Source organism: Acanthopagrus latus, chromosome 9 (assembly GCF_904848185.1).
Source record: "Acanthopagrus latus isolate v.2019 chromosome 9, fAcaLat1.1, whole genome shotgun sequence".
NCBI lineage: Eukaryota > Metazoa > Chordata > Actinopteri > Spariformes > Sparidae > Acanthopagrus > Acanthopagrus latus.
The window spans coordinates 27,253,955-27,281,318 of NC_051047.1; the positions used below are offsets into that span (position 1 = coordinate 27,253,955).

At 41.8% G+C, this 27,364-nt stretch overlaps 2 protein-coding genes across 2 annotated transcripts in view; both read right to left on the reverse strand.

The window, feature by feature from the left end:
• LOC119025996 (inactive dipeptidyl peptidase 10-like) overlaps nt 1-3,327 on the reverse strand; it is a 244,104-nt gene extending 240,777 nt beyond the window's left edge. Inside the window, exons 1-2 of the mRNA XM_037110048.1 lie at nt 3,205-3,327; nt 1,531-1,677 (exon numbers count right to left, since the gene is read on the reverse strand). The gene's annotated coding sequence lies outside the window, so the exon portion shown is untranslated. The remainder of the gene's footprint in view (nt 1-1,530; nt 1,678-3,204) is intronic.
• A 5,603-nt stretch (nt 3,328-8,930) lies between these two features.
• Nucleotides 8,931-26,634, reverse strand: LOC119026091 (actin-related protein 3-like). Its single transcript, XM_037110200.1, has 12 exons — nt 26,393-26,634; nt 20,656-20,711; nt 19,690-19,814; nt 18,859-18,969; nt 18,563-18,658; nt 18,312-18,419; nt 17,170-17,313; nt 14,357-14,530; nt 13,526-13,618; nt 12,619-12,744; nt 11,364-11,447; nt 8,931-10,073 (listed from the first exon to the last, which is right to left on the reverse strand). The coding sequence occupies exons 1-12, from the start codon at nt 26,434-26,436 to the stop codon at nt 9,978-9,980; spliced, it is 1,257 nt and encodes a 418-aa protein (XP_036966095.1). The 5' UTR covers nt 26,437-26,634; the 3' UTR covers nt 8,931-9,977.
• Between the last annotated feature and the right edge of the window lie 730 nt (nt 26,635-27,364).

Genomic DNA, 27,364 nt, shown 5'->3' on the forward strand with positions numbered 1-27,364 from the left:
GTGTGTGTGTGTGTGTGTGTGTGTGTGTGTTGAATGACAAGAAGCCGTCAGATTAGACTTGGAAGGAATCGCATGATTACAGATAATAAGGCAAATTATTAATCAGCAGATTACAGCGTTTTGTTGGGGTGACTAATGTGATTTCTGTGATAATCTTGCTCCAATATTTGGCATAATTTGAGAAGTCATGCTGCTTCAGGGGATTTTAGCACAAAGAGCGATCAGTCAAACATGTAAACCAGCGGTCATTAGAGAAAGAAGTTTTAATACAGGCTTTGAATGTATTTTCTGCATATTTGCTGAAAGATTTGGTGATATAATTACTTTTAACCACATTTTGACGTTTCCTGCAGCGTGTCCTGTGTTTGTTTGGACTGTCGGCGTCTCATGAACCTTTGCAAAGATTTTCATGAAGGTGAAATAAAACAATGTGAACGTCGACAGCCGACCCTGAACAAACAACAACAGCAGCAGCAGCAGCAGCAGTGATGGAAATTTGTGAAAAGAAACATCTGATCTTTGCTGTATTTTAATAAATAACTATTAAATAGCTCTACAGAGTGTTGATCACTTGATCCAGTCAGGACCGAGACCTCCATAAAGCAAACCGTCCTGTCCAAACTATCTTAAAACCCAGAAAAAGTCCACTGCTTTTTATTTCGTCACCTGTTCACGGAGAGTCAGAGAGCAGGACAGACACTGAACGCAACACGAAGAAGACTTTAAAGCAGCTGGTGTGTAAACGGACGTACATCAGCGATGGTGTTTGTTGAACAATGAAATAAGTCCAGCAATCCTGTGTTATTCGATCCACAGCTGAAATTAAACGCGGCGCTGAAGAATACAACAGTTCTTTCAAGGATAACGTCATCGTTACGTGCTAACGACAGTCAGGTGAAGTGATTCACCTGTCAGGGAGTCGATATTCTTCAGCCCTCGTGTGTTGAAGCCAGTGATCGTGAGGACGGATTGACCTGCTGCGTTATTGAGTTTCTGATCAATACAGCCATAACAATTCATTCAAAATACTTAACAGGTGTATATTTTCACACAGTTATCAGACAGAATAAAATATAGCAGGTTTGCAGGCGAGTATGTAAATAATTTATGCGCTGAGACAAAGTCAGGAAGTCGTGAATTCAAAGAGAAGCAAGGAATGAATTTCCATTTTTATTGTGACTTTGTGTGTCATCATCATCATCATCATCATCATCATCATCATCCTCCTCATCAGATTAGCTGCTTATATTTAGGAACTGGCAGGCGTGCAGGGAAGTGACGCCTCGTCTTTGCACCTATTCTTCTAAACGACTTGACCTTTCCGACGTGTCGGGCGGTCGCTCATCGGCTGCTTTTGTTTTACACCGACAGTGACGATAAGCCTGTTTGCACATTATGCAGCAGAGCCAATCAGTGAAATGACACTTTTATTTTAAGCTGTTGAGCGGACTGACCTTTAAAACACGTGGAAGCCTTCTCTTTTTTTGCTCTTTTTCTTTTTTCTTTTTTTTTAAATGCACTGTCACTCACGTTAGATGACGTTCATGTTCCTGCGGTCCGCTTCAGCCGGTCCGTCTTCAGATTGATGTGATGTTTCGATATTACAGCAAGCGAAGTGTGTCAGCCTTCATCCTGTGATGGGGACTCACTCCGCTGAGCTCACAGCACATTTCTGGCCTGTTATTAAAGATAAAAAGATATTACTCTCCTCTATGACCGGCAATCACTGCAGCATGTGTGTCATTAGCCCTCAAATGAATCAGGACATTGGCTGGTGTGGAGCGAGAAGCGATGGCGATTTAGGTTCCAAGAGGAAAAGCTCTGTCAAATCGATCCGCCTGCGGTGACATATCAGTATTTAACCTTCCTGCAGACTCTTCCGATGGTGCCTGCACATCATTTTGCACACGGTTGCTGCTGCTCTGCACATTAAGTCCACCCACTCCCGAGACCTTTCACCTACACTGCTGCAAATAAAAAAATATATAGATATACACAAGTGGAGTACAAAGACTCTCAGCAGATGCATCTCGCTGCTTACAGACTCCAGTGAATCGCTTTCTTCCAGGTTGAAGGTTCATGCAGAGGAACAAGAGTCAAAAGAGTTCAGAGGAGAAGAAGATGCAGAGAGAGTGACACCTGTTGGACGAGTGAAGAACGTCACGCAGCGTAGAAAGGTAGAAAAAAAACAAAGTGTGTACACTCTACAGAGGCAGTTTAAAGAAAATCTCAACCTCTGTGATTCTGCAGAGACATTTCTCCTGTCCCTGAACGCAGCACGCAAGAAACAATTTCCAGCCACGACACGATCAGGCTGTTGACAAAAACATTCTGTCAAGTTAAATGTCGATGTCACCGGCTTGATTCGTCCTTGCCTGCTGGAAAACAATGTCACACACAAACGCCCGGCCCCCGTGTGCCAGCTTTTCCCCCAAATTGACTTCCTGTCAGGAGGATAACATTATTTAAATGCAGATTTCCACCTGGTGTTGCTGCTGTATTGTTTGACTTTCAGTGAGACCTGATTACCTCCATGGGAGCAGCTCTCTCCTTCCATTTAGATGAGGCTGTTCCAGCTAGTTTGTCATTCACAGCGGAGAGATCAAATTGTTGAAAACGAGACTTTAATAATGGATCTCTGAGGACTAAAAATAACAAGAAAACTGGCGAGCTCCATGTGATGTAATGGTGGATAACTGTTTCATGTATATATATATATATATCACATTTTAAAGCTACAGTCTCAATCTGAAGGACGTTTGTGGTCAAAGCTAACTGAAGCTCACGTCATATTAATAGAATACAAAGACTATTAAAGTTAAAAGGTAGAATCAGCAGGATTTTGTTCCAGTAGTTCCTGAACGCACCACAAAGACAGTTGATGGTTGAGTCTCATTCCCAGGACGTCAAATAGACACATGTTGGGTTGGTAAAGCGTCCCGAGCAGCAACAAAGAGAGAAAATCAGAAACTCTCTGCAGATACGAGACACTAACACGCCTTTTCTCCACATTCCAGTGGAAATCCAGAAGATTTGATTCTGAATGTGCAGTAACTTCCCACATTTTCTCCCATTCATCCAGCAGAACATGTTTTCATCTCCGTAGTTTCACCGCTTAACAATCTGACACTGGAGTCTCATAAACAACAACTTTGTAATAGTTTTGGAGAGATATTTTTAAAGGAAACGTTATTATCTCCTCACCTCCATGTTGATGGACAGTCAGGTGAAGTCTCGTTGTCCACAAAACATTTCTGGAGCTTCACAGCAAACCAGAGTGAACCAGCGAAGAGTGAGAGGAACAAACTGAACCAACGAGGAGACGAGCTGCAGGTGGACAAACACTCAGGGAAGAGGGCGGAGCCAACGAGGCTGACGAGAGACAGGTGAGCAGGAAGTGACGCAAGAGGACCTGTAACTACAAAATAAAACAGGAAACCACTAACAAATGAACAAAATCTGAGCATCTGACTCGAGGACAGAAACTTAGTGAGACAGAAGCATCAAAAGACAAAATCTATCTATCTATCTATCTATCTATCTATCTATCTATCTATCTATCTATCTATCTCAGCTCTCGTTGGGTGAGAAGCAGGAGACACAGGCGGTCGCGACACTGACGCACCTGCAGGTGGAAACTCCAATTTCAGCGAGACCACGTGTCTTTGAAGTGTTGGAGGAAACCGGAGCACCCGAAGGAAACACGTTAGCTGCACACAGACGGTCCTCAGCAGGGCGACAGCTCCTGTCACTGTGTCATGTTTTTCCCTAAACTGAAATATTGTGCTGCGTCTGCTTTTATCTCCCTCCTCCCGTCACACGCCGCTCTCCGCCGCCACCTCTAACCTCTACAGATTGCACTCGGCTTTTCACGCCACGGTTATTTTGAAGGCTGGCGGTTCGGAGGATTTCTTGATGTGATATTTTTCCACAATGTGATGTTTTTTCTTTCTCTCTCTCTCAGAGTTGCAGCTCTGTATTCTCCACTGTGCTGACATTTGATAGTAATAAAATACAGAGTTTTTGTTTTGTTTTCTACCGCGACAGTTTCGAGCTCTCAGTAGTTTTTCCAGCTCCGTTCTTTGTCAGTAAGTATGTAAATAGTGTGACTTTACTTCAGGTTAGAGTTGTGTTTTCATCCACATGTGTGTCTTTTATGCTAATTCCTTCAATCCAAGACAAAAAAATAAGTTTGTCCTTTTTGGGATTAATATGAAATACTTCACTTTAAAGGTGCCATATTATAGAGAGTGAGATTTTCATATCTTTGACATTATAAAGCAGATCCTCCTAGTCACTTTAACGTTGTTTAAATTAGTGTGTTATATCAACATTCACCCCCAGAATTGTTGTTTGCATCAGACTTAAACATGCAGATTTCTGCTGTGATGTTGACGTGATGTTTCACGGTGACAGACTCTAGTGGTCGTCAGAGGAACTGCAGTTTTTTGGTGCCTAGCTTCATTATTTTATCTCCTAGGAGGCACATTAAGATGCTCCGCAGAGCAGAGAGCGACGACTGATTTGATACTCCAGCTTTGAGAATATATTCAGTGTCACTGTTGTGTGTAAAACTGGAGCGTCGATGAGAAAAACAAGCCACTCTGCACCATCTGCTGACCAGGAGAAGCAGGTCGGATCAATTTTTATTCCATACAGCACGCTTGAAATTGACGTCACTTACTCCTTTACTGAAGCATCGGGGCCGTATGGTGGCTGCTCCTCAGAAACTCTCCCTCCCCCATCAGTCTCACCTCCTCCAGCTCCAGCTCGGGCAGAAAGGAGGCAGCTGGGGTCAAACACCTTCCTCAGAGGACTCCATCAGTAAGAGCTCTTCAACAAGTCACCCTCACTATCTCGCGTGCAGACAGCGGTGGTGCTGCTGGTGCTGCTGGTGCTGGCAGCTCATTCTCCTCCACTCGTCTGCAATGCAAGAGAGCACTCGTGCCCAGTGGATAGAAGTTCAGGGATGCGGAGGGAATGTGAGATAATATTTTGGCCTTCACCGTGAGGTTACCGACCGGAGGGAAGTCTCTGGAAGACCTGAGTCCAGCCAGGAAAATCGTATCTAGTTCATCCTTGCCCAAGGGTAAATTTTTCAGCGCTGCAGAATATTAAAATCCTGACTCTTGCCGTTACAAACATGAGCAGCCCGAGACGGCGAAGCAGTGAGTTTTAAAGACGCTGCAGCAAGAAATACAGCCAGGAACGACTTTCTTATCGAGCGTCAGTCACGCCAAAGAATTTGTTTGTAAAGATTAAACACAATTTGCTGTTTGCACACTTGATCAGTTCCTCTGGCTGCCCCGTGTTTCAGCTTAACATCACAGCAGGTAATCAATAAATTGCCAACTGACTGATATTCCCACATGGTGACAGTGACACCCAGCGGTCACAACAGGAACTGCACCTCAGTGCAGTCACAAACAAAATATTTGAACTTTACAGTAACTCATGGGCTGTTTCAGTGAAGCTGTGGGCTGTAGTTCAAACACCACCAGCCTCAAATTAACAGGAAATACGATTGAACAGAAAAGCTAATTAAATGGTGTTGAATCAAACATTTCTTCCAGTTTCACAGGAGGATTCGTGAACAATGTTGTTATGATGGTCTGTATTGGGAGTTAACCTTTGAACAATTCATCAAGAATCCAGATGAAACTGTTTTCCTTTTATTGACCTTTTCATCGACACAACTGCCAATAAATGACAGCAGTGTTCATTCATGCAAACCATGTTGAAACCTGATGTTCTGGGTGCTGTATCGTAGGGAAGTGTTTCTTAAATACGTTTCACCTCTAACCTACAACGATTCTCATGGTTACATTTTCAGTTTTTATCTCTGGTTAGGTTTGGGCATTTAAAAAACACTTATTGTGAGGAAAACATCAGGATTTGACTTTGAGAATAGAAGTTCAGCAGTCGTTGACCCCACAGGTATTATTTCGCCACAATCTCGGCTGGAAATTGTCCCGAGGTCTCCTTAAAAATACGCTGGTGGATGTTGGTGAATGACACCATCTGGTGAATTCCCAGTCACAACCCTTCGAAGTCAAACTGATCGACTTCCGTTTGGCAACTTCCACATCAGAAGCTGCAAGACCGAGTCCAACAGCTGGAAGGTCAAGGTACCACAAAGAACTTTCTCTGACCTTTACAGAAACTATTTCATGTTGACATTTGGCCACATTTGACCGTTTATCATTCAGAGGAACAGTAATACAAACACTTTGGAACTTCTTTTAGACTTCTTTGGAAAAGTTTGGACGCGGCCACAGCAGAGTCAAAAAGACGCACAAGTTCAAGTCTCTGGACGACGTGACAAAAGTAAGTATGAAGTAACTTTCATCGTCGCTATGATTGATTGTCAGCTCATGATCGTGAGGATGACTTGACAGATGGTGGACTTGCCAGAGAGCGAGAGCAGTGTGTCGAGCTCCTGCAGGCCACGCTCAGAATCGATGCGGATGAGCGGATTACTCCCCGTGAAGTTCTCGCTCATCCGTTCATCACTAAAGACCCACCTGAAGTAAGAGTGGGTTGTGTTTCCACGACATCAACGTAACAGTGAGCGGTTACAAAACTCATCCCTCAGGTCGGAGGGAGACAGTTCGTTAAAGCCGTCAAGACAAAAATATGAAAATGACCTTGTTTATGTGTGATTAGGTCGCAGGTGAACGACGAGCCGGTCTTCTTCACTCAAAATAGCAAAATTCTGCCTTCAGGTGTGATCACGGTTCGTCCTGCCGTAGTCGAAAACACACTGGAAGATCTGGAGAGCGCAGATAGGTGACATGATGATGCTGTTACTAACTTCCAAATCAAATCCACACGCCAGCTGGAGATCATTTCAGCTTTAAGATCTGACAACAGTAACAGCAATAACTTTCTGTGTGTGTTTAGTTTTCAATCCAGGCCGAGCTGGACATCCTCAGTGAGCGACGCCAAGCAGCCGGCCTCCTGTGGAAAGGAACAGTCACCTCCTCTAGTGTCTGAATTGTTTTTAGTTTTGAAGTGCGGTTTGAGGTATTTAAGGTCCTTTTGATTTTCAGAAGACGTCAGAACAAAGACGAAGAGACAGAAGAAGAAGAATTGCTTCCAACGCGTCTTCGCTTGGCTGAAAAAGACCTTCAGCCTCTGTGTTTCCTGCAGGGCTGAAGTGAAGATCTCTGTAAGTCATGATTTTCCAAACTTCTGGGGAGTTATGCTATCAAAACCCTCATAGATCTTCTGTGGGCAGGACAATGGTTCAGTGGTTAACACCGGGGCTTTACAGCAGAGAGAACTGACTCTGTCAGCCTGAAGTTTTATCTGTCTCCCTGTGTCTGCCTGGGTTTTTCCTCCGGGTGCTCCGGTCTGTACCGAACTACAAAAGAAAATGTGCAGCTCGTTCAGGGGCAGATCTAATCATAAACCTCAACCTCAGAAGGTGAACTTCAGCTGTCATCGAGCGATGAAGCTGCACGTCGACTGCAGCTCGTCTGTGCGTCTGCTCCCGTTTCCTCCCACAATAATTTAATAGTTATCTTAGTTATGTTATGGACAGTTTTTATACTTTTCCAGAAAAGTCAATAAACAATAAGACAAACTTAAGAAACTTTCATGACTTATATTAGGATAACTAGTATTCAATATGTAAAGCTGAACCACTCTGATATTAATATATAAAGTTATCTATTGTTATATAAGGAGGAACGTTGATGATCTTTCCTGTGAAGTGCCGTTCTGCTTCAATCCACCAACAAGACTAAACTCAACATGAATAAAACACATCTCTCCACCTCTCACATCTTCTCGCTGGCTTCCTGTCAGTCAAAGAACTGATCTCTGAATCCCACTGTTGGTTTATAAAGGGCTGAATGGTTTCAGGCAAAAAGACATTTCTGATCTTCTTCCACATTATGAACCTTCCAGACCTCTGAGGTCGTCAGGTTCAGGTTCTGCTCTCAGTCGCTGCAGTCAGAACTAAACATGGAGAAGCAGCGTTCAGTTATTATGAACCACAAATCTGGAACAAACTCCCAGAAAACTGCAGGTCCGCTCCGACTCTCACGGCTTTCAGATCGAGACCGAGGACCTTTCTGTTTGCTTCAGCCTTTTATTGACGAGAGTTTAAAGCTTTGAGCTGCAATGTGACTTTTATTTTATATTCTCGCCTATTTTAAAACCTTTTATTGTAGCTCGCTTTCCTACTTCTTCACTTGTTTTAATGTCTTGTTTCTTGATGTCTTCCCACTTTTAATGCCTTGTGTCTGAATTGTGCTTGTACAAATGAACTGGCCTCGCCTGTGAACATCAGACAGACTTCCATCAGACGTGCTGATTGTTAAATGTTGTTTGTGCGTCTGCTGTGAATAAAGATGCGCCCTGATGCTGGAGGATCGCTGCAGGTGCTGCAATTAATATGTTCCTTGTTAAAGATTAATTGTTCCACACACCCTCCATCCCTGATCATCCTAACAATGCATCACATCACACACACGGCGACACACTGCAGCGTTCCTCCTCCTCCTGCAGTTAACTACAGCGTTTTGTTCTTATTCAGAGTTGTTGTCATCTTCTGCACTGGGCAGCTTGTATTCATGGTGCATATTCATAATAAAACCACAGGTTATTTGAAAGATTACAGCCTCTCGGGACATCAGTTTGGAAATATTTGTATTTTTAATCAATTAAGAAACATTCCAACCACCACAGAGCTGCGATTTAAAATGTTTTCAAACAGCAAATATACGATAGAAGGTTCCAAATAGATATTATAAAATATTTAAAGAAATTAATTATCCCCTGGAGTTGACTAACTGCTGGTACCGCTGTCTTAATTCAGTCAATTCAAGTCCTTCATTCATGCTTAACTGGATATTATAAAAAAAATTCAGCAACATCAACAAATGTGCAGAAAGTAGAAGAAGTTGAGACCAAGACTCCAGTACTTAGAAACAAATTTGAGCCTTTATTGGAATGTTGCAAGGCATTAAATACACAAATCCCATTCTTTTTGATAATTTGGTATTTTATTAATAAAAAAAACTTCTAGTCTAACAATACTGGTCTGACAGTCGTTCTTATTCAGTTTCATCTTTACAACCTCAGTAAGTCCTCTCTCGTTTCTCTTTCACCGCATCACAGAGGTGGAATCCTGACACGGAAGTGAAGCAGACGTGAATTAAATGTTTGAAGAATTAAAGGGCAGACGGCGATGACACATGTGGGGTATAACAGGAGAGCACCTGCTGAAAACTCGAGAAAATACTGCGTATCAAAGCTGCATCGTCGTGGGTTAAAACAGTCTCTTGCTCGTACAGGTATCCATGATTTTTTTGTGTGTTTTCTCTTTTTTTTTTACCCCCTGATTTCATAAGTTTTACATATAAAAAACTTTTTTTGTATGAAATATAAACAAGCTCTTACCGTGATACACAGACATGTGCATTTGAAGGTTTGGAAAATAATGCAGAAAATAAAAAGGAGACAATAACATGTTCGGATCTTGATCTTATAAACATAAATAATATGTTCTGGTGTCAGGAAACTACTATCAATGCTTTTGTTACCATCCAAGACCTCCTCCAACACCATCTTTATAATCATCATCATAATCTTTATCATCACTCACTGCATGTTGTTTTTAACATGATCCAGAAATGTTCTTTAAATTGTTTTGGCTTACAAAACATTTTCCCTCATTTTTGAAAAAAGAAAAGAAAGAAAAGAACGAAAAGGAACATTCACAATACATTTTCCAGCCGCTCTGTGTTTGGTCTGGTCTCTTTTGTTTTTTGTTGTTTTGTTTTGTTATATTCTGGATCTCCTCCTCGTCCCACACATCCTCAGCTGAACAAGTAATCAAAAAGCACAGAAGCGCCACCGTCCTCCACCTCCTGAGCCTGTCCTTTTACACAACCCAACTTCACCGCCCCTTCTCCCTCTACTGCAGCCCACCACCCTACGCTGTTAGACTTCGGGAGGTCCAAAAGTTAAGACATGACTCCGAACACGGGGTTGTGGCGACAGATGCTCGGCCCGATCTCTTCGTAGTCCTTTTTGGTGTGGCAAACCTGGTAGAACTCAGGCTGTGGAGGCACAAGTGATGGAGAGGAAGGTGAGTACAGGAACAGACATTAGACAGAAGACATTTAAACAGTCACATATATTTGCATATCTGCTCTCTGCAGGTGGTGTTGTTTCCTTTGTTCAGACAAGAAGGTTATTTCATTTATTTTAAACAAACCGCTGTGACTGCTGCGGGGAAAAGTCTGCACACCGACGGACCTTCCTCAGACCTGCCAGATGGCGGGTGTGTTTAGAAAGCAAATGTAAAAGCTTTAAAAGTTTCCGATTTCTCAAAATGGTTGCCGATGTCGACCTGGCAACTGTTACTAATGAGCTCTGTAAATCACTGTGCAGGGTTCTTATGTCTGATACCAGTCTATCACTTAAACTGAACGTCCTGGGTTGTATTTTATCATTTCACTAACTGTCGAGTTACAGCTGCACAGCAAGAACCTCAGAACTGAGCTAAGCTAACTAGCTAGTGTCCATCTTGTCTTTGCAGGCACATTTCAACTTTTCTAAAAGAGCCATCGCACAAAATATCCACCAGGAAAACAGCGCACTGCTAAAATCAGTTTACAGGCCAGGCAGCAGTGCAAATGTCAGCCTCGTTAGATCAAGATGCTAAATGTTGTCGTCTATTCTTCAGCAACCCACTAACAAAACTTTGTCTTGTGAGCTTTAGTCAGTGAAGACTTCATGGCCTCAGTGTCATTATGGTGATTTTAATTGGACTTCAAAGAATGAACTGTATCGGCTGTGCTGTAGTGGTACCACATCGCTGCAAATGATAATGTGTGTTCATTAGTTTGAATATGATAAATGATGCCGACGTTTAAACATTTTGCCTGTTATTCACATTTAACCACTTTCTATACAGATTGCAGGTTTTTTTTTTTTTTATCAGATAATATAGGGCATTAGCTCGACTTTAAAAGAGACACATGAGACATAAAAAAGAGCAGCGATTATCATCAGGGAACAAAGCTCCATTTTGACATCAATTAGCCTTTTATAAATCAAGTGTCAGAGACCTTCGCTCTCAATCACATTTCCTGCTGGTAAAATTATCGACTCCGCTCACACAAATGGCTCATCAAGGGCGGAAAAAAAGAAAAGAGTAATGACATGTCACGACCGCCTACAGCATTCACTTCCACCCAGCGACACAGGACTGAAATAAATTACGGAACAAATAAGAAGTGAACCAAAGTACTCCACGCCCTTCGATGTCACCAGATGAAAAGTGGCCATCATCCTCTGTCAGAACATATAATGAGTACATGATGATGTAGCACAGAAATACTTACAGTTGACGCTAACATTGATCCACCAAACCACACTGCATATCTCTGCATATGATGAGTGATAACCTGGACATCGATTGGTTTGGGCTGAGGAGGACAGAGAGGAAGAAACGGTTACACTCATGTATAATAGAAAATGGGACCACATGGGACCTGTACGGGTTCAGATCCACTTCATATAACATCAGGTTGCATTATTACAGCAGGTCTATTAAACATTATGTGTAGAATAATAGCGGTGATCAGATAGCGCTGATGCAAAATGACCTGAGTGAGCGAGCACCTCTGCTCAGGCAGGTCAGAGAGAGTCACACATGAGCGTAGCAATGCTAACGTTAGCATTCATGGCAACAGACAAGAACTGTTATTATTGATCAAAATGGCGTCGAGCCAACAACATTTTTACACTGTTAGATGCAACAAAAATGTGAAGCTGATTCTAACGGAGACAAATTTCCTCAGTACAATAAGATTAGTATCAGGGTGGGAATCACTGTGGTACTGCAGTAATTAATACATAGCAAGACAATAATCTAGCAATATATCATGATGTCTGTATAATTACAGAATATAAATTAGCCCTGGCAAAAGGCCGACCTGCTGAATTAAGTTTACAGAAGTTTACAACACAAGCAGTCATGAAGTGGTGACTCTGGTAAGTCAAACTGTTTGGGGGAATTGTTTAGAGCATGTTTTATTAAAAATATTGATATTTGGTGCCAGTTTATTGGTAATCATGTTTCAAGAGGAGGTGAAACAATATATTACCCTCTCACCACTTTGTCCCACCCATTAATTAGCCATTATCCATCAAATCTGTCTCCGTCCAGGGGGTTGTAGAACATACATTTTGGTGGAGACAAAGCCTTCTCACATTACTTGTGTTATTCAGCGTGTTTTTCTCTTTATATCAGCAACATCCACCATCTTCTTCTTTCATGCCCGAGGTGGGTTTATACACCCGTCAGCTCAGCCTGAGGGAGGATGACATTTAACTTCCCATCACAGGTGCTGCCTTCACAGCTCGGAGGCTGGAGAGACTGACTTCTTCCCTCAAGGTGAAAAACATCTCAATTATAAATTTGCTATTGAAATAAACTATTCTGCATTCAATACGCAACCATACCAACGATAGATGTAGTGGGAGAGGACATAAACTTTAAAGACGTTTCTCTCAGTTTCACAGCTCAGACGCTGATTGTGTTTTCTCTCGAGCGCTATCGATCGCTGCTGCGTGTAAATTAACGTGCGCTCTCACCTTGAGCTTGCCTCCACTCAGCTCCTCACTCATCTTCAGTCGGGCATCAACCGTCCTCTTTAAGTCTCTCTGCAGACGACGCCCAAAGTCCCTGAACATGGTGGAGCCTCCTGACAGAACAATGTTCTGTGGGGGGGAAAAGGTGACGGGGATTACAAAGCTGCAGAATGAGAAGCACTTAACACCTGTGACCTGAGAGTGGCCAGCCAGTCTGGGAAAAACAGTCGGTGATGGGAAACACCACTTTATGAACACAGTGATGCATCAATCTCACACTTCCTTTTCATCATTTCAGTCTCTGCTCAGTCATAAATGTACAGGAGCTGGGCCTCCTCACAGAGCTCTGACACAACTGATTCACAAAAAACAAAACAAATCAACACTGAATATAAAAACTAATCATGCAGTAATGTTGGGTGTAACCCTGCTAATTAAAACTATAACGATTGGTCAAGTGACAGAAAGATACTAGCCAGCGATTCTTGTGACCGTGGTAGAAAGAATAGCAGAAAATGCTGTTTGTTTTTCAGCCTCTCGAATATGGATATTTTCTGCTTTTCACTGTTTTACATCAAACTCAATTAAAGACATTACATTTTTGACAAAACAGAACACTTGGGATGGATGTTCTCCCTGTTTCTGGACACTTTATAAACCCAAACAAATTAATCTAGAAATAGTTGTTAGCTGGAGCACTAGTCTTCTTAGGAATGAACAAAACAAATCTACAACACAGCAATTCTTCAATAATAGTCGAGTCAGGCACCAGACATCTGAATCGATCCACTGACAGGTCTGAATGTTATATATCAACCCCTGTGTTAACGCCAGGTGCAGTCAAACCAGGTGTTGTTGAACGGAACAGTTGTTCATCACAAACAATCATCCTGTCGACGTGTCAGTTTACCTTATAGAGAGGACGCCTGACATCAATCGGGCAGTTCTGAATGACCTCGTCCACGACTTCAGAGATCGGCTGGGTGAAGTCAGGGTTGGCAAACTGGGATCAGAAACAAACACAGAAGACGTGTTAACACTGTGCATGTATGACGAGGTCAGATTATTTAAATATAACAAAATCTAGCTTCACATCACTGATGATTATTTAACAAAATTCTCATTGTGTAACATCATTTTAAGGCCATGTCGGCCCAGCACTACTTTGTGAGGTGTTGGAGGTTTGAGGTCACTGCTTTTGATTCTCGCTGAGATGATTTTAAACATGTTTGATGTTTACGTCTTGAACCAAAACTGTCAACATCACACAGATGGGAACAGTAAAGAAAAGATCAAGCAAACAGGAGCTCTGATCCCAAAGTGTCATAGTACAAATTGTGTCTGATGCTCCATCATTAAAACAGAGCTGAGGAAACGATTTTTTTGCCTTATGTAAGTGAATCGTTTGTCCTTGTTGCGGTTATCTCTCGAGGATCCATCGCATCCACATTTAGCAGTTTTTCTCCCCTGTTACCCCTTTTCAACACAAACTGTTGCGTAACTTCTCAAAGCAAACTGTTTTTGATAGATGTCAGTCTGTGTTTTGATTTTGTGTCATCGTGGGATGCTTGGCGTCTGCCTATAGATGTCTCTATAGGCAGACGCCGTCTCTAATTATAGTACATCTGTCCTTCTCTATATTTACTCCTTTCAGACTTTAAAGACTGTGGTTGTTATGTCTGGGCTGTCTATTCTCTGGACGCTGTGTGTCACTGCTTTGAATCACACCGCGCTGACCAACCTCCGGGTGGAAGAAGATCTCCGGGCCCAGGAAGCGCTCGTAGCCCACGTCGATGGTGAACTCCTTCTTGCTGATGGAGTTGATGCCGGTGTACTGTTTGATCCACTTGGAGCCGTCCGTGTCGTACTTGTTGAACTCTTTGACTAGATCTGGGCACACGTAGCTGAACCGCTCCTGATGGGGAAAGTATGAATAGAAAGTTCTACAATCAGCTTCTGCACAGCACAAAAAAATAGAAACTACAAGAATTGGAGAAGATATGGAAGGATGCTCTCTCAGTGTTTTCTACCTTCCTGCTGCACATGCATCCATCAAACCAGTCAATTAAAATTAAACAGCAGAATTAACCTACAAAAGTCCTCGTCTGTCTGTGTGAGAGCGCAAACTGTTTTCTGTTTACCTCGCCAGCCTGTTTGAGTAGTTATGAAACCACATTTAATTTAAAAACTTACACGAGTTTGGAGTGTAATTGATTTTCAAGATTCGAGAAGACGTTATTGTCATTGTACTGCTGCACAAGGCAACAACACAAGTAAATGATTTCGCTTCTCTAACGCTGAATATGAATGAGCAGAACGTTCAGACGGGATGCCGTTAGTTTGGTCTGCAGGGAAATGTGGGTCCGTACTGCAACACAGACAGCAGAGGAATTAACATTTCCAGACATGACTGAGCAACATGCACGACGCACAGCCCCTCAGCGCTAATGCTAATTATTTGAATTCACATTATTTGTTGTTTTATCAGTCTCGGGGGGTAATGAACAATGGTCCTTGACATCGAGAGCAAAGTCTTAGATAACAAGCTGTTTAATAAACATGAGGGAATTGTCACGAATTGATGTGAATCAATAAATTGCGGTCACTGACAGACGGTGCAACGGTGAATGAAGACAAATGAAGTCAACGTAAAGTCGTTTCTATCTGCAACTTGCAAAAAAAAAAAAAAAAAAACCTGAGAAAAATTCAAATTATTTAAATGATGCAGGTTTGGAGACACAAAGATTGAACTGCAATAAAGTTACTCCTTAGTGTTCTTTTGTCTGCGTCGTGCCCTGAATAAATAAATCATGTTTAGCTTAAGTTGATGAGTTGAGTCAGTGTTAATTACCAGAAACTAAACAGACAGAGCACAAGAAAAGCTTTGTGAACGACACCAGCTGCATGTAACCGGCAGAACAATAGTGCCACCTGCTGTCCTCATGAAGAAAAACAATGAAATCACAATGTTCTTTCCCATTTTCCATCACTGTCATTATGATAAATGTATGAATATGACCAGAAGTGGTCTAATGACAGACTTCCAGAAACACTTTAAATAAACTTCATGGCCTTTAGTTCCACTGCAGTTTGTTCTGTAATGGTCTCGTGTGCTGATGGAGAGATTTCTTATGACTTCTTGTGTCTGTAATATAATTTAAGCTTTGATTATGGATGGAATTTCTAACCTCAGTGTGATTTTCTTCAGAATGTGAGTAACAATTCTGCATTAAAACGTTAAAAGCCGACTCGATCTTTGTTATATATTTTGTTGAGATATGTCCTGACATTATACCCTGATGTTTCCAACAATGTTCAAACCAGAGAAGTTACTGTGTGTTTCATTTGGTCGCCTGCTATTACAACTTGTACCAGAGTCAGTGAGTTAGGAAGTTGGCAAACGACACTAAACGTAACGGGAACAAAACTGTAAAACATTATTTTGTCTTCGAACATTTGTGCCCGACTCTGTGTTTAATCGCCCTAAATAGCCAGATGACCTGACTGTACGTTAGCCGTAAGCTAGTGAGCAGCATCACACACTGAGTGTGTGTGTGTGTGTGTGTGTGTGTGTCTGTGTATTCAGGTCAACCTCTCACTGAGCTCTGCAGAGACTCTGGTTCTCTCTCTCCTCTCTGTAACATTATGTTCATGAGGTAATGTACATTTCCGCTCCAGCTCCAGTCAGCAGTGAAAATTACAGAACATAATCACCCGACAACGGAGGTCACATTCATGTGTCACTGCTGCAGTCAGGCTGATAAACAGGAGTGAAGATAAATCAGTATAATATTATAAGGATGTCAGATTGTGCATCCTATAAAAAGGCCCTCCATATAACAGGGAGGAGATTTATTCCCAGGTGCGTTACACAACAGTGTAAACAGATTATTCAAAACACACAGACAGTGGGGCAATATGAGAAAACACAATGCCACTGCTGTGAAACTAGTGTGTTTGATCAGTGTTGATCTCATTAATGAAAACTATGACGAAAACCTGCTTGTCGACAATCTTTTCTCCACGACTTAGACAAGATGCTGGCAAACTAAAAACAGATATTTGATGCATGTTTTGTTTTTGTTGTTGAGACGAGGCAGGATTGACATGTTAGTGGTGGGTTGCACATTCAAAAAATGCTTCATATTGTTCCTCCAACTGAGCATCTGGTCGGTCTGTCAGAATATAAACAATACATTTGTGTTAATGATTGATGTGTGAAGATAACTAGAAGCCCCCCAGGTGATGCGGGAGCAAACAGACAGTGAGTTCATGATGTTGTTGTGGCTTCAATGCAAAAACAGACTTGAAAGTGCACCACCCTTTTCTAAATGCCACAGGAAGTGATTCAAACTAGACTTTAACTACGGAGTGTAAAAATGACTGAAATGTGACCTCAACAGGCATTTTCATCTTATGACTAAGACTGAAATCTAAAGACCAACAGTGAGGCCTTTGTGTGCGAGCCACCGATGGTACACGGAGTCACATATATGACTCCCATCAGGGATCGTCATCACCTTCTCATGAGAGGAACCACAGCTGAGGACCAACCTTGACTGCCTTGGCCGTCTCCAGCGACTGCTCCGGAGGGATGCCCACCTCCCTCTCCCTGAGAAGCTGCTGGGTGAAGTAGGTGATGTCTCGTCCTGCGATGGGAATGTGCTTTATACAGCTGCCAATTACATAACCTTCGGCCTGAGGGAGACGAGGAAGCAGATACAGGCGCAGAGGTTATGTCAAAACTTAATAGGGAAGTACAAGTGTGTAGAAAATGCAGAGATACAAATGTTTTTCCATCACCGCGAGGCCCTCTCCACGTCCCCACGGTGTTGTGTTTGGCCCCTTTTTTGTGCATGTTCAGCAGCGGCTACAGACATGCTGATTCAGTCATCCAGCCCCTAAATATATTCTGCTAGCACATTTCCTAAATCTGAGTAATTCCTTCCATCCTCTGAAATACCGTGGCCTACTTTCAGACATCAACACCATTCTGTTACTGAGCAAGCAGACAGGTGGAAATATAATCTTTTAAAAAGGGGTGAAAATTCTTCATTCTTGTCCACATGGTGTATAAAAACCTCAGTGTAACACTTCTTTACAAATGCTGCTCCCAATCATGGTTCAATAGGAGTTGTCAGTGATAGTTGGTGGTCAAACGTGAAGGGAATTCATATGAAATTCAGTTCTGAAAGCAAAATAAATGACCGTGTCTCTCTCAGAAATTCAAAAAGGAACGGACGTTCACAAAAAGTCCTGCTCACAGGAGAATAAATATCAAGCCGTTTACTTACAAACTACTTTGCTTTGCTTTACCTTCAGCCCACAAACACACACCTACACCTCTGGTCTCTGAATGCACACATACGCCAGCTTCTTTCAGTGTTTCTCTCCCTGTGTGTGTCTGCTCTCCAGATGATTTCTCTTCGTGTGTGGAGGAGGTTTGTTGTTCATGACACAGCGTGTTAAAACAATCAATGCCAATGACATCAGCACCAGCCAGGTGTACTAACAAGCGTTTACACACATGGTATAATTGATCATGGACGGCATCCTCCTCTCAAATGGATGAAAAAATAACAATATAGATGCCAAAATGGGTCCTAGGTGGCTGTTATCATATCTAAACCCCCCCCCAAAAAATGTGTGGGAAACACTAAGGGAATGAGTGTTTGCCTGTCGATCTGGAAACTCACCACAGGGATGACGTGGGTGACACCGTCTCCGCTGTCGATGACGGTGCCCGTCAGCGTCCTCTCTCCTACCTGTCTGGACGTCCAGGAGGCTGCTAGAGCAAGCACAGCCTGAAACACAGGTGATGGATTAAAGACTGACTTCTGAGTAAAAATTTTAGGAAAACTGGATTACATATCAGATGTAAGGAATATCTGCAGGTATCAGGTGTATTTCCTCATCAAACACAAAATACATGATCAGGATCTCTCACCTGCACAGCGATGTACAGTCCAGGTACGTTGAAGGACTCGAACATGATCTCGGCCGTGTACTCTCGGTTTTCTGGTGTGTTCAGAGGAGGCTCTGTCTGCAAACAGAGAAATAAACAACTCAGTCATTTCTCTCTCACAAAACAGACTGAAAAGAGAAAGCGTGGTCTCAACATTTTGTATTTACTCGTCTTAGGCTGATGAGCCAACATGTTAATTTCACACTGAGAGAAGAGAGCAGAGCCTGGAAAACATCCATCAAGTGCAGAAGACTGACCACATTCTTTAAGTCTCTTACCAGGAGGAAGTAGTGGTCCTCAGGCTCAGCCCTCAGGTACTTAAAGATGATCTGCTCCATGAAGCGCTCCATTAGGTCCCAGTCCTCAACAATGCCATGACGGATTGGCCACTGTTGGAACAAGGGTTCAGCCAATTAAGAAACTTACTGTGACATAAAAATGCAACATCATTTTTAAAAAGTACACTAATCTTCTTGTCTATGTGGCTTCTCTAGCCTTCTATGTTTAATGAGATTATTGCATAAATGACCCTTTAAATATCTGTAATTCAGTCAGACTTATGAGACAACAGGTGCATTAACATACGACAGTTTCTCCTCTGTGTCTGCAGAGAAATGCTGCAACAACAATGTCTGAAATGCACAGCATGTAACGCGTCTGGTGGCATCATGCAGATATAGCTGATTGCCATCATCACTTAAAGATGAAAGTAGTTTAGTGAACAGTTTGAAATGAGGATTTTATTCAGTTCTCTTCAATAATGCTTTCACCAGTTTGGGAAACTGTGGACTTAAGCTCTCTCCCACTATAAAGGTGTGATTAGTCCTTCCACGTGTGTTAAATGTATAGTGCAAATGTTTCAAGGTAAATAAGTTTATAGAGCTGTTTCCCACTCTGAGTTTGACCTTGGTAAAGTCTCTCTCCTCCTTGTTTTGGAAAAAGAAAAACAGACGCCCACTACTGCAGCGAAGTGCCAAGAAAGTCTCCTTTCATTCTTGTTTATGAATCGCTAAGTGACACACAGGCGATGAATATATCAAATATATCAGACATGGTAATTGCTTTGCCGGCTGCTCCAGTGGGTGTGCTGAGCCGTCAGGGTCACATACCTTAGTGGAATATGTGGGCTTGTCTACTGCTTCATCTCCGATGTAGAAGTCCAAGTCATCCACCCCCTTCATCATCCTCCGCTGGGCCTGGTCTCCGACCTTGGCCGATTCTTTGATGGCGATGCCTGACAAGAAAATAGAGGAGTATAATCTCTCTTACAGGGTTTGTGTGTTAATCATCAAGTAATCATGAATCATTAAACATTTAAATTAACATATTTTGGTTTTTATATATCCAAATTCCAGCTTTAAAAATGTATGTGATAGAGACCCACTAGGATTTGAACACGATAGGTGCTACAGCGACAATCTCAGGTAACAACTGGAATAATTGTAGAAACTCTACACTGCAAAATAAAAAGAGTCCCACTGATGGAGGAGGCAAAGAAGGTGAAGATGGAGAGTGATAGAAACTGAGATTAAGAGCAAACAGACGGGCGTTCAAGCGATGGAGAGCGGTGTTGTGTCCCTCGCTGATATGTTTCCTCATACCACAGGAAAATTCAGGCGGTTCAAAACTGGCATTCTCTCGACTGGATCACTACGTAACAAAACCTCCCCACTTATTAACACAACCAGGTCTTTTCACAGCACTGAGATCAGGGTTTCTAGGCCAGTTTTTTCTGAGGATTTTTACAGTTGTGTTACTGCTTTGGAAAGTAGCCAGGTTGCTAACTCTGTCTTTGCAACAGTGATGCCAACAGTAATACCACAGGGGAAACAGTAGGAAAGAGAGAGCTGTCTGTTTCTGCTCTAAACTGTACTTTGATCTGTGGTTCTGCTTATTTGTACTGTACTATTTGGTTACTGTATCGTTTCCGTTTCGAGCCAACAAAGACGCGTTGTGAAGTCAATACACAATCAAATCTATTGTTAAAAATGCACAGTGTTGTGAAAGGATTAATAATCTTGTTTGGCTTGTTTGGCTAGTGTGAGGGGAATTCGATGCACAGTGAAAATACTCACATGATGGCACGATGAACTGTGGCTCTGTGTTCCCTGCATACCCCAGTTTGGTGTAACTGCAAGAGAGAAGAATCACATTTCATTAGATATACACTGCAGCTCCAGGACAAAAAATAAAAAAAAACAACCACCTGCTACACGACATTTGTATTCATGAAAGTTTACTTCAGTAAAGATTATTTTTGGCTGCTATCGTTTTGATCAATGCCATCACTGTCCTTAGGCGGGTTGGTTGGGTGCCAAAAGCAGCGGCGGCCCTGGAGTTTGCTAATGCGAGGCCATTAAAAGAGCCATTCATGTCACATCGGGAAACTGAAGACTATTCATATTTGTCTCGGGTGAAAAAAAATAAAAAGAGCACTTCTGTATAAACTGACCATCCTTAATATAAACTAGCTGTGACCTTAACGCTGCGGCATTCTTTACTGTCTACTTCTCTATGCGAGAGGGAAGTGGCATGAATAAAAAGATGATGAAAGACGTTTCTAAGAAAACATTTGAGCAAATTGTCCACCACCTCCATGTGCACATCACAATCAGTTAAGACACCTTCAGTCTTGGCATCAAAGACTTTTACAGCCCCTTTCTCTGAACAGAGGGTGTTGTTTGGGGCAGATGCTAACCAGATGTAGTCCCGACCGTGGTAGGCCCAGACAGGACTCTCATACTTCCTGCTCACAGGGCCCGAGGGACTGATAGAGGACACTGCTGACGACTGCCAAAGCACTGTGGGCATAATAGGCCACATCCTGGTCATAACAGTGGCTCCTTTGAATTTCACTTTATGAAAAAGAAGCAGGACGGGCCACATCAGCAGTCGGGAAATGACGGAATGTTACGAGGAAACTCTGGTCTCAAATATGCTAAAATCTGAGTTGTAATGATTTTTTTTTCAGTCTACATCTTTTTACATTCAACCTGAAACAGGCTCACGAATGCTTTTACATTTCCTGTCCTGAACACCATTCAAAGGTTTCTTTTTCCTGGATGACAGGAAATGATGCATTACATTTCTATGAAGGTGACAACAGATATCTGTGCGTGAATAAATACAGACAGGAAACGGCACTCTACTCTACAATGAGTGTCTTTACCGCTGCAACCACTTAAGTTTGCAACTTCTTCCCCCCCATCTATTCTCCATCATATGCTACTTTTATGGATGCACATCACTGGCAAATTTCTCCTTCTATTTCTGCAAGACAGCCAATGTTACAGTCCGATGTTGACCATATGTGCAGAGATTAAAGCTTTACTGAGCGATGAACATATGGGGTTATTTCTAATTATCAAATTCCCAGAGAAGTCGACCGTTTCAGTGCTCAAATGTCCAGTTACTGTTAAACTGTAAAATATCCTGCTTCCATTACAAATCTGTTTATTAGTATCGGCATTGGCCCCCCAAAATTGAGAATCATATGCCTTCTGTGGTTTCTCTAAGAGTTTATGGTTTGTACAATCATACCTGCCACCTTCTTAAACTGAAATTCGAATCGAGTGAAGCACTTTTCCCCACTACTCGGGTTCATCATGTGTTTAACTAAAAGGCAAAACGTCTGCTTCCCAGCTGGACAAAGAGACACAACCTAGATTTATGTCCTTCTTTCTTGTGTCAAGTAATGTCAGCCTCCTCTGTTATTAACTAAGACCAGCACCATCTTCATCATCATCATCTTCCTTTTTCTGCTTCAGCTGAGTATATTTTTTGGTCTGTCAGAAGCTGAAAACATAGTGTGGATGTGTGACTAAAGTTATATAATGTAATCTGGCAACTTCACCTATCTGTCAAGCACACTGAGCTGCCTGCCAATGTTGATTTTTTTTTCTAAAGGTAGAGCCAGGAGAAAGAACACAATGGGAACACACAATAGCTTGTGTTCAAATACAGTAAAAACCTGAGGGGAATAGTTGGCAGAACCATCGTGTTCAGTCGTACCAAAAAAGAAAAATGGAAGCACAATTTTGTAAAAACTGTCAATATTTATTTGGGTCCAAGTTTATACACTGCCTTGGAATATAAAGACTTCTCCCAATAGTGACTTGCTATATATCTTCCTCTGATATGTCATGTCTTTAGGCTGGGTAGAGGAATGTACTCAGACGTTTCTTCACTGCTAGTAACACTAAAAAAATACCGCTTTGAAATCCCTTTAGGACAAAAGAAATTAAGTTTTAGGATTGTTTAAATACATAATCAATGTGCCTGAATAACATGTTAGAAACAATATGGAGCACACTGCATCGCCTGTTCAGGTCTGGGCTGACTAAAACACCAGCTGAACAGCGATGGTCACTTCAGATAAGAGTGTCAGGTAAAAGCCAGAACAAACAGTGACGACATGGAGGTGCATTGTTCAAGAGTTATGTAATCAACATACTGTATCTCAGTGAGCGTTGTTACTCATGCTGAAAACCTTAAAGCAGCAAAATTTACACTGAATTAAATATGACTATATGTGTAGTTACGGTCACACAAAGAATTGTCACCCGACTGCTTAAAGGTCAGTGGAGCATTTTAGTGGGTTTCAGCTGAATGTTTTGGTTTTACAGTCTTTAACTGATTCACTCTCATTACTGTCAGCCACAGTAGGTTCCTGGAAAAAGACTATCAATAATCTATATACAACCTACTCAGCAACAAATGACAGGTGAGGTATTTATTAGCTTTAGAGACAGATAGTTTCTAAAGGGGCTGGAGATCATAGGAGGACCAAAGGAGAGTGAATACTGAACATCGGTTTCACAAAAACACAATGGAAAATCAATGAAACTTTAAAAGCACAGTATGTCATTTCTGCCACCAGGTTTCTCTCAATCAAAACAAAACAAAAGATAGTTTAGGATCATGAGGACTATCTATGTGAGTCAAGCAGAAATGTTCAGAGTTAAGAGTTAATGTTTTCAAGTTTTATTATTGTTTTGATTAGTCACAATCGTTTAAATAAATTACAGATTTCTCAGGGTTTGAACTCAACAAAATACATAATGAACATCTCATCATTTTTACAATTCTTAAGGCCGAAAATGTTACATATTACATCTTTAAATAAATAGTAATGCTGTATTTGAAATTATCACATGGTGGATAAATGATATCAAAATACTGTTTTGCATATTTTGCATTTATAACCTCATGTCCTTAACTTAAAGATAAAAAATAAACCAGGCATCAGCCACTCAAAGCTGTCCACCATTGATACAGCGCAAACAGATTCATGTAGTTTGATTATTTAGAGGATTAAACAAACTTGTGCAACTTGTTTCAACACAAAATGCTGCCTCTCTGTGCTATAACAGTCATTATTATCAGAGTTTGAATAGTGTGTCTCATGGTCCGACTGCTTTTAATATCATATTTCTGGACATATTTTTTCTTACTGTCAACATGACATCGCCCCTTTGTCCCTAACGAACAGCTGCTTTATGACAGTAACGACGAGGTGAGAAGACAGTAACTGAATGTAGCAGCAGCACCCTGAACACCTTCATACCACAGAGCCGTCCCAGCTTGTCTGCTTCAACCTGCCTCGACAAGCAGCACCACATGTCTGACTGTGGACATCATCACAGGACAGCTGGAGCTGAGTGCAACAACAGTTTAACAACTGGAGATAACCATCTTTGTCAAACTATCATATGTTAGTATATTCTAAATAGATAATCACATTACAAAGCAGCGTTATAATGTACAGTAGAGGTGCAGAGACGTCTTGGCCTCTATAAATTTTTCCTCAGCTGTAAGACAACATGTTTGTTTGGCACTGACACCAACAAACGTCATATCATCATGATTTTAAAAGTTTTTTCGAGTGAAAATTACAAATACAATGCAAAAAAGATCGTTCTCACTCACATGAAACATCTCACAATCCTAATAGCTGCCAAAATAATCACAATTTACCACGTTGTGCATCCCTGCAAGTGTGTAATTTAAGTAATACCCGTGCTGACTGAGGCTTGTTAATGATTGCAGCCTTTGCGAAATTTCAGCTGTTTGCACAGGACGGATAAAGAATGACTCCACCTAACATTTTCGACTGCATCCGGAAGCAACACCTGAGATATTATCTGCTCAGGACTTCCTTGATTTGACCGTTCAAAGCTAGTTTTGCATGAAAGGTAACCTCACCATAACTACACCTAAATCTGGATGTGACTGCAGTGCTTTTGTTGCACGATCGAGTTCCCTAATAATAGCAATTGGGCTAGTTAGGAAGGTTGGTATGCTAAAGGAAGTGAGGTTGTCACTATTTGGACACCATGAGAATGACTCAGATACAGCTGTTGAACTCCCTCGCCACATCTGTCTAGAGGCTGGTTGCTCTCTGGCTACAAGTTTCCACTTAAAACGTCTCATCATGACCTAAACTATGACTTCATGACCAAGAAAAAAACAGAGTTGTCATTAATATTGGAACATATGTGTTATGAGGTTTTGGCCACAAAGTAGAACCCATCTGCTCGATGAGCATAAACTAGCGCAGGAGCTAACCCAGTTCTCCGCTGCACTTCTTTCTTTTGCCGTCTCAGAGGCAGCAGACTGGTGAACTGCCTGAAGGGAGGTGGGGGGGGGGGGAATGCAATGTGAGGAGTGATGAGTTCAGGCCTCTGCATGCACAGCAATGCAAACCACTTTTTATCCCTCAAAACCAATTGAGCATACCTATCCTACCTTCTGCTGCTGCTGCTCAGTACTGTTATCTGACTACAGGTTCAGAGACACTTCTGCTCCTTAAAGTGAGAATTATAGAGACTAGGGTTCATTTAGAGGCAGTAAAAACAGCTGAAAAGAAAGTATAATGATTTGAAGAGAAAAATTAAACAATCAGAGGTAAAAACAATTAAATACAGGTCCACCTGGAAAGGATCTACCATACAAACACTGCTGCAGGAGGAGCTAAGAGGAAAATCCAGCTTTGTGTTGTTGTGTGTCTGTGTGGGTTTTTTTCTGTTTTTGTTTTAAATCCAACAAAAGCAGATTCTTATTAAGTCGACACGAGTGAAATGATGCGGTTAGTTAAAACAATCGGTAGCCTGGCGAAGAGGAGAAATAAGAGAAGTTAATTAAAAAAGCATGCTCGGATGCCGAGAAACGACCATATAAGGACTAAAAAGCGTGAATGAGGAAGTGTAGGCTGAATAGGAAGTAGTATTGCGCCTGCTCAAATCCTGACTAACGAGCAGAAAGATTTATGAATTGCACTCGCTGAAGGCTCGGATACCTTCACGGGATGATACTGTGGATAATGTCAGACATTAGCATAGAGCTCGATCGAGATAATGACATTAACGGCCCGCCAGCTCTAAATGAATGAAACCAGCTGTGAGGTGGAAGCCTTTCCGCCCCCCTCCTCAGCCTCCTCTGTCAGGGTTTCGGGGTCTTGCAAACAGAAAACACTGAGCTGAGCTTCTTGCAGAGAGAAAAATTCCCCCCCTCGACAGGAAGAAAAACACACCATGCTAACGCTGAAGCTAGCTAACAACACGGAATGTGTAAAACCAACGGTTGTCCTTCAGGAGCAGCTCAAATGACCTGACCGTGTTTTTTCCCCCTATATCTAGGATATCAGAGCTAGCTGTTCGTTAGCATGTTAGCTCGCTGGCTAGCTGTCTGCACACATACACACCCAGTTGCTGCTGGTGCTGACACTGACAGTCCCTAACCGTGCTCTCCTCTCGGTGACACCCGAACCCCCTCCCCATCCCCTCCGTGTCCGCTCCGGTTCGACCAGCTTACCCCGTGCCGCAGTCCACAACACACGCCGGTAACCGTCCAGCCATCTCTGCCCGGGGGTCTCTGCGGTTCAGAAACGGTTAAATTTGATGGATAACAGGCTGTGTCGGCTGGAGGAACTTGCAAAGCCGTCCACAGGCGGAACCCTGAGCCCCGCACAGTGCCGTTTCCACTTCCGCACTCGGCTTCTGGCAGGCAGGGGAGAGGCAAGATGGCGGAGGCCGGGTAGAGCGACGCAGGCAGGGCTGAGCAGCTGTCAATCACCCGGAGAGGACGACGTCACTCGGTGTATTAACCCCGCCCCCTTTCTGCTTTATGCTCAGAATCTAACTGTAAAGTCACGTGAGGTGTCAATAAAGCTACACAGTTTTGAATACAACTCCAATCACAGAGTTTATTGCTGTAAAATATTATGATCAATACAGTTAAACTGTGAATGATGACATTTATACACAGTTTATTAACTGTCAGTTATAAAGTGCTTTGATAAGTCCAGTTTTTGAGCTGGATACAGTTTATACATAAACTTAATATATGATTTGATATGTGATTTTTGATTTTCTCACATGAGAAATATATTGTTATCTTTTGTGAATGGACATTTCTGATCCATAAACATAATTAAATGGATATTGAAAACCAAGCGTTGTTGCTATTACTATTTTCATTAATGAAAAAATCGATCTTATACCTACAAACTTATCTTAAAAATTATCCTTTCTATTATTATTATTATTATTATTATTATTATTATTATTATTATTATTATTATTATTATCAGCAGCAGTAGTAGTAGTAGTAGTATTGTTGTTGTTGCATTACTATTATTGCTGTTTTATTAGTAGTAGTAGTCAATTTGTACCTGCATATATGATTAAAAAACCTTGCTCTTATTTTATTAATACAATTAAATGAATATAATAAATGAATAAATGAATTGTGGGCGGAATTCTTCTCGATTTAAGTGCACAAAGT